This window comes from Penaeus vannamei, chromosome 1 (genome assembly GCF_042767895.1).
Source record: "Penaeus vannamei isolate JL-2024 chromosome 1, ASM4276789v1, whole genome shotgun sequence".
NCBI lineage: Eukaryota > Metazoa > Arthropoda > Malacostraca > Decapoda > Penaeidae > Penaeus > Penaeus vannamei.
In genome coordinates this window covers 41,751,168-41,758,667 of record NC_091549.1, presented here as the reverse complement: position 1 = coordinate 41,758,667, position 7,500 = coordinate 41,751,168, and the positions used below count along the sequence as shown (strand labels likewise).

The window sequence follows — 7,500 nt, the reverse complement described above, 5'->3', positions numbered from 1 at the left end:
CAGCGCCCCAAAGTCCACCCCTAAGTTCGGCTCCCCAAAGTCCACCCCAAAGGTCAGCGCCCCAAAGTCCACCCCTAAGGTCGGCTTCCCATAGTCCACCCCCAAGGTCAGCGCCCCAAAGTCCACCCCTAAGGTCGCCTCCCCAAAGTCCACCCCCAAGGTCAGCGCCCCAAAGTCCACCCCTAAGGTCGGCTCCACAAAGTCCACCCCTAAGGAAGGCTTCCCATAGTCCACCCCCAAGGTCAGCGCCCCGAAGTCCACCCCTATGGTCGACTCCCCAAAGTCTAACCCTAAGGTCGGCTTCCCATAGTCCACCCCCAAGGTCAGCGCCCCAAAGTCCAACCCTAAGGTCAGCGCCCCAAAGTCCACCCCCAAGGTCGCCTCCACAAAGTCCACCCCTAAGGAAGGCTTCCCTTAGTCCACCCCCAAGGTCAGCGCCCCGAAGTCCACCCCTAAGGTCGACTCCCCAAAGTCCACCCCTAAGGTCGGCTCCCCAAAGTCCAACCCTAAGGTCAGCGCCCCTAAGTCCACCCCTAAGGTCGGCTCCCCAAAGTCCACCCCTAAGGTCGGCTTCCCATAGTCCACCCCCTAGGTCAGCGCCCCTAAGTCCACCCCTAAGGTCGGCTCTCCAAAGTCCACCCCCAAGGTCAGCGCCCCAAAGTCCACCCCCAAGGTCGGCTCCCCAAAGTCCAACCCTAAGGTCAGCGCCCCTAAGTCCAACCCTAAGGTCGCCTCCACAAAGTCCACCCCTAAGGTCGGCTTCCCATAGTCCACCCCCAAGGTCGGCTCCCCAAAGTCCACCCCTAAGGTCGGCTTCCCATAGTCCACCCCCAAGGTCAGCGCCCCAAATCCACCCCTAAGGTCGGCTTCCCATAGTCCACCCCCAAGGTCGGCTTCCCATAGTCCACCCCCAAGGTCGGCTCCCCAAAGTCCACCCCCTAGGTCAGCGCCCCAAAGTCCACCCCTAAGGTCGGCTCCCCAAAGTCCACCCCTAAGGTCGCCTCCACAAAGTCCACCCCTAAGGTCGGCTTCCCATAGTCCACCCCCAAGGTCGGCTCCCCAAAGTCCACCCCTAAGGTCGGCTTCCCATAGTCCACCCCTAAGGTCGGCTTCCCATAGTCCACCCCCAAGGTCGGCTCCCCAAAGTCCACCCCTAAGGTCGGCTTCCCATAGTCCACCCCCAAGGTCGGCTTCCCATAGTCCACCCCCAAGGTCAGCGCCCCAAAGTCCACCCCTAAGGTCGGCTCCACAAAGTCCACCCCAAGGTCAGCACCCCAAAGTCCACCCCTAAGGTCGCCTCCACAAAGTCCACCCCTAAGGTCGGCTTCCCATAGTCCACCCCCAAGGTCAGCGCTCCGAAGTCCACCCCTAAGGTCGACTCCCAAAAGTCCAACCCTAAGGTCAGCGCCCCAAAGTCCACCCTAAAGGTCGCCTCCACAAAGTCCACCCCTAAGGAAGGCTTCCCATAGTCCATCCCCAAGGTCAGCGCCCCAAAGTCCACCCCTAAGGTCGCCTCCACAAAGTCAACCCCTAAGGTCGGCTTCCCATAGTTCACCCCCAAGGTCAGCGCTCCGAAGTCCACCCCTAAGTTCGGCTCCCCAAAGTCCAACCCTAAGGTCAGCGCCCCTAAGTCCACCCCTAAGATCGCCTCCACAAAGTCCACCCCTAAGGTCAGCGCCCCTAAGTCCACCCCTAAGGTCGCCTCCACAAAGTCCACCCCAAGGTCAGCGCCCCGAAGTCCACCCCTAAGGTCGCCTCCACAAAGTCCACCCCTAAGGTTGGCTTCCCATAGTCCACCCCCAAGGTCAGCGCCCTAAAGTCCACCCCTAAGGTCGGCTCCCCAAAGTCCAACCCTAAGGTCAGCGCCCCTAAGTCCACCCCTAAGATCGCCTCCACAAAGTCCACCCCTAAGGTCAGCGCCCCTAAGTCCACCCCTAAAGTCACCTCCACAAAGTCCACCCCTAAGGAAGGCTTCCCATAGTCCACCCCAAGGTCAGCGCCCCTAAGTCCACCCCTAAGGTCGCCTCCACAAAGTCCACCCCCAAGGTCGGCTTCCCATAGTCCACCCCCAAGGTCGGCTTCCCATAGTCCACCCCCAAGGTCGGCTCCCCAAAGTCCAACCCTAAGGTCAGCGCCCCTAAGTCCAACCCTAAGGTCGCCTCCACAAAGTCCACCCCTAAGGTCAGCGCCCCTAAGTCCACCCCTAAAGTCACCTCCACAAAGTCCACCCCAAGGTCAGCGCCCCGAAGTCCACCCCAAAGGTCAGCGCCTAAGTTCACGGCCCTAAGCCCCCCCTTCCCTCAGGTCAGCGCAACGGGCAAGGCCTGACGGCGTCTCAGCTGGCGGAGAGGAACGGTCACGAGGACATCGCGGCGCTCCTGAAGGTCGAGGACGCTGTGTTCCCGCGGCCGGCCGGTCCTTCGGCGTTCATCCCCGCCCACCCGCTCGATCTCGACCGGCCGCCCACGCCCACCGAGACTAGGAGCATCAGGTATGGGTGTTATGTGGATGGTTTTAGTCTTCTTCGGAATATCATTCTCGCTTTAAAGATATTTACTTTGATTTCGGTTTCAGGTACACGATATCCTTGTGTGAGATGTAAATTGGGCTTGTTATTGTAAATATGTAATTACATATAATAATTTTGATTAATTGTTATTACTACTGAGATCAATTTAGTAATCGTCATTTTGAATATCATTAGTTAGATTTTTTTTTTGCATTTGTTTGAAATGGGATGCTATGTATATTGCTACATCGGAATTATTGAAACTGTAGATAAAGAAAAGAATAGTGAGCAATAAGAAAGAGAAATGTAAGTGGGAAATTACATTCAACATCAGAAAAGTGGCTACCATTTTGTGTCGGCACTTGGTAGGCTGAAAATCGCTGAAATAATAACTCTAATTGTGATCTTAATGAATAAAACCATCATCCTATTTTTTCTCATCTCTTCCTATGTTAAAAAAATGAGTGGTAAAATGCATCGGGATTTGGAAAAGGACGAAATTAAGTTGAAAATTTTCTAAAACACAAATAGTAAGTTATAGACCATTTTTTTTTCATTGCTCCTTCTTGTGCTCGTTTCACTTGTTTAGGACACATCTGAATTGTTTGCTGTATTTATGGAAAATATATGTTCACCGGTAAATAAGTTTATAAGTAGATGTATAGATAGGTATAACATGGAATTGGAAAAAAAAACACTTTCAGGTAATGTTTTAAATCCTGTTTGCTCAATAACAACAAAGATATCTGAGGCTTTTTACAATCACTTTATAACCAAAAATAACACGATAAATGATTGAATGTGAATATGAAGGCCTTACAGCTTGTGCAGGTACTAGCTTTTAGGGAAGGTAAACACTATAAGGAATTGCATATAAAGTGGTCGCCGGATAGATAGAGAGGCAGGTAAATCAAGTGATAGAACTCCAGAAATATAGATAGATGTGTATATATATATATATATATATATATATATATATATATATATATATATATATATATATATATGTATATATATATATATAAATATATATATATGTATATATATATATATATTATATATATATATATGTATATATATATATTTATATATATATATAAATATATATATATATATATGTATATATATATATATATATATATATTATATATATATCTATATATATATATGTATGTATGTATGCATGTATATGTATATGTATATGTATATATATACATATATATATATACATATATATATATATATTAATATATATATATATATATATATATATATATATATATATATATATATATATATATATATATATATATATATATATATATATATATATATGTATATATATATATGTATATATATACATATACATATACATATATATACATATATATATACATATATATATATATATATATATATATATGTACATATATATATATATATATATATATATATATATATATATATATATATATATATATATATATATATATAGAGAGAGAGAGAGAGAGAGAGAGAGAGAGAGAGAGAGAGAGAGAGAGAGAGAGAGGAGGGGTATATAAATAGATAGATACATATAGTCCAGAGAAGAGAAGATAAAAGGACGTAATAAAATAGAAGAGAGAGAAAAGATCAGGCAACTTACTTTGCAAAGTTCAGCAAATTACAGCCTTAAAATTCAACCCTCCTCATTAAATGGCTGCTTCTCGTTCTTGGTGAAGTGAGCTGAGGTGATTATTCCCCTAAAGCACGTCGTAAAGCATGCAATAGGAAAGGAAAGAATGCCTAGCGAGATGGAATGCGTTTGAAAGCATTATTGATATCCCTCCACGAGAAGGAAAGTAACAGAAAACGACCAAACATGCAGCTTGGCACATTCCATTCTTCGCCTCGCCGTCTGCTCCCCTGTTCCTTCCCCTTACTGGTTGCTCCTCCTTCCCCTCGCCGTCTGCTTCCTCTTCCTCTCTCTTCCTGCTCCCCCTTTCCTTCTCCCTTAGCTCCTCCTTTCTCTCGCCCTCTGCTGCCCTTCCCTTTCTCCTTCTGCTCCTCCTTCTTGACGTCTGCTGCCCCTTCACTTCTCCTTCTGCCCCCCTTCCCTTCCCATTCTGTTCCTCCTTCCCCTCCCCGGTTGGTCCCCCTTCCCCTCGCCGTTTCCGCAAACTCCAACCCGACGCCCTCTTCGCAGGTCCTCCTTCCGTCGCTCGAGGGCCACCGCCAAGAAAGCCGGCGACCCCGACCTCCCCGACCCCACCGCCCCCCTGCCCCCGCCGGCCCTCGCGAAGACCGTCAAGAGCCGGGGGAGCGGGAAGCTCTCCAGCAGCTTCAAGCTCACCAGCAAGCTCTTTTCTCGAGATAGCTGGGACGGGGACGAGGAGACCGCCAGCGCCTCCGAGGTCGTCGCGTCCCGAAGAGAGGTGGGCGTCAGCAGGCAAAGGGACGCCCGCGCCGCCCTCGGGAAGTCCAAGTCCATCGACGCCATAGTTGAGACAGGTGAGCGGTGATGGCTGCAGGTGTGTAGGTGTCGACGCTGGTGGTGGTGATGGGAGCTTCCTGGTGGGAATATGAGAACGATTGTGAGAAAATTGTGTGTACCAAACAGAGAAATGTCACACTCTATAACAACATCCTTTGACAACCTGTACGATAGAACAAGAACACCAATGACAATAAAGAGATAAATAGATAAACAATTAAACAGCCAAGCAAATACAGACAGATAGATAAATGTATAAATAAATAAATACACAAACCCGAGAATAAACAGCTGATCTTAACCCCCCACCACCATCCCCTCCCCCACAGGCTATGACCCGACCTCAGCGCGGGCCAGAGACCGGAGTATCGTCGGATGGGAAACTGAAATAGAAGAGAACAGAGAAACAAACAAGAAAAGCCAGAAGGAGGAAGAGAAGGGGAAGACAGAGCCAGTCCGAGTCGCAGGTCCCGACCGACTCGAAAAACAGGTCTTGGAAGAGTTGATGAAAGGACTTATTGTGGCTGGAAGTCCAGGATCTGGTAGGTCTTTTGGGTAATGATAATAATGATAACAATGATGACAATAATGATAATGATGATAATAATATTAACAATAATAATGGTAATAATGAAGAGAAACAACAACAATACTACTACTACTACTGCTGCTACTAATAATGATAAGAATGATAATAATAATAATAATAATGATAATGACAAAAATGATAATAATAACAATAATATTGATAATAACGATAATAATAATAATAACAAAACTAAAAATAATGATAATAAATATTATAATGATAATCACAATGATGACAATGATAAAAATGATCACAGTAATAAAAATAATAATAGTAATTATAACAACAACAACAGCAATAATGATGATGATGATAATGATAATAATAACAATGATAATAATAATAATAATGATAATAAAAGTAATCATGATATAATAGAAACAATATTACTAATGCGAAAACCGCTACTTCTATTACTACCACAACTTTCACCACTAATACTAAAGACAATGCAACTCATAACGGCAAGGATTCACTTCAAAATAATTCAGTTTAAAAAATATATTCCTTCCATTACGTAGTAGCATAACACTAGCAACTTTGAGCAAACGCAGGGACTTCATGCAATCTCATGCATGTCCGCCCAATCGCTGGTCGGGACGGAGTGAGCGGCGCCGCTTTCAGTCTTCCTGCAAAGTGAGACCCTTTTCGCCGCAGGTAATGAGGCCGACACGGAGTCCTTGATGGAGTGCGAGCGAAGCGCCCCAGGAAACGCGGACGACAGCGCAGACGACAAGATGAGCAGCGGGAACGGCAGGAAGACCGCGGTGTCCGGGCCCTCGGGGGGCTCGTGCTCGGCCAGCTCCTCGGGCATGCCCAAAATCGACCTCAGTGCCTCCTCCAGGTCTCTCAACCGCAGCATCCAGCATCTAGTGCAGGAAGACACGGAAAACCGCCCCGGGCATCGCCCACCCACGCCCGCGCGCCCGTCACTGCCCACTCTCCTGCCCGGCCGCCTCCTGGACGTGTCGCTCAGCGCCTCCGTCGGCAGCACGAAGAGCGAGGGGCGGTCGGTGGCGCCGTCGCGTCGCGTCACGTTCTCGTCGTTCCCGCGGTCTGCCTCCGAGCCGCGGTCGCTGACCGTGTCGCCCACGCGGAACCTGCGCCCCGAGGACGACGACGACGACGACGAGGACGAGACCGTGACGGACCTGCTGGACTCCTCGACGCGTTCCGAGGGCTGGGACCACATCCGGGGGGCTAGAGGGCGCGGCCCGTCGTGCACGCCCTCGGAGGGCCACGTAGTCCCTCTGCCGCCCATCAACCAGCCGCGCTTCTCCGAGTTCGGGGTACGCGGGCGCGAGGGCATCCGCGGGCGTGGCGGGCTGGGCGGGGGCGAGGAAAACGTACTCAACGTCGCCAAAAAGACCCTGGAGCAGCTGGAGAGCGTGCTGGCGCCCTCGGAGGGAGCCGCCCTGCCGCGCCACATCCCCAGAACCAGGACGAGCCAGCAGATCCACCTGGAGACCTAGCACATCTCGCGCTGGCCGCGCGCCCACGTCCAGACACGACCGAAGCCGCGCAAGCAGGCGCGGAGGCGGTCGCGCGCTCGCCACGACCACGAGGACGACTGAACGGCCGAGCGCAGGACCGGCCGGGGCAGGAGGCGGCGGGTGAAGGGACGGCTCTGTGGCGTCCCGACGGATCGAGGCGGGCTGTCCGAATAACCCATGAGATGGCAGTCTTGTCCTGAGAGAGACTGAATGCGTGCGATGTGCGTTCAGGTGCTTTCGCCTCACACGCATCATTTGCACATTTTATCTGGAGAAAGAGCAACCAAATCATCATAGCCAATGACTTCTAAACTAATACTTATTTCAGTGAAAAAGACACCGAGACATATTTGACAACTATACAGTGAAACTAGGTTTATGTGACGTCTCTGTGCGCAAATACAATAAGTGATCTTTAAGATGAAAAAAAGAGAAA

General features: G+C 49.1%; 1 protein-coding gene across 1 annotated transcript in view; it reads left to right on the top strand.

Annotated features, from left to right (window-relative positions):
* Window positions 1-7,500, top strand: part of LOC113824453 (ankyrin repeat domain-containing protein 34C) — a 92,161-nt gene that overhangs the window by 84,378 nt on the left and 283 nt on the right. Inside the window, exons 4-7 of the mRNA XM_070123162.1 lie at window positions 2,305-2,491; window positions 4,695-4,999; window positions 5,312-5,524; window positions 6,229-7,500. The exon at window positions 6,229-7,500 is cut by the window's right edge and continues 283 nt beyond it. Of these exons, the coding sequence (XP_069979263.1) occupies window positions 2,305-2,491; window positions 4,695-4,999; window positions 5,312-5,524; window positions 6,229-7,043 (1,520 nt within the window). The 3' untranslated portion in view covers window positions 7,044-7,500. The remainder of the gene's footprint in view (window positions 1-2,304; window positions 2,492-4,694; window positions 5,000-5,311; window positions 5,525-6,228) is intronic.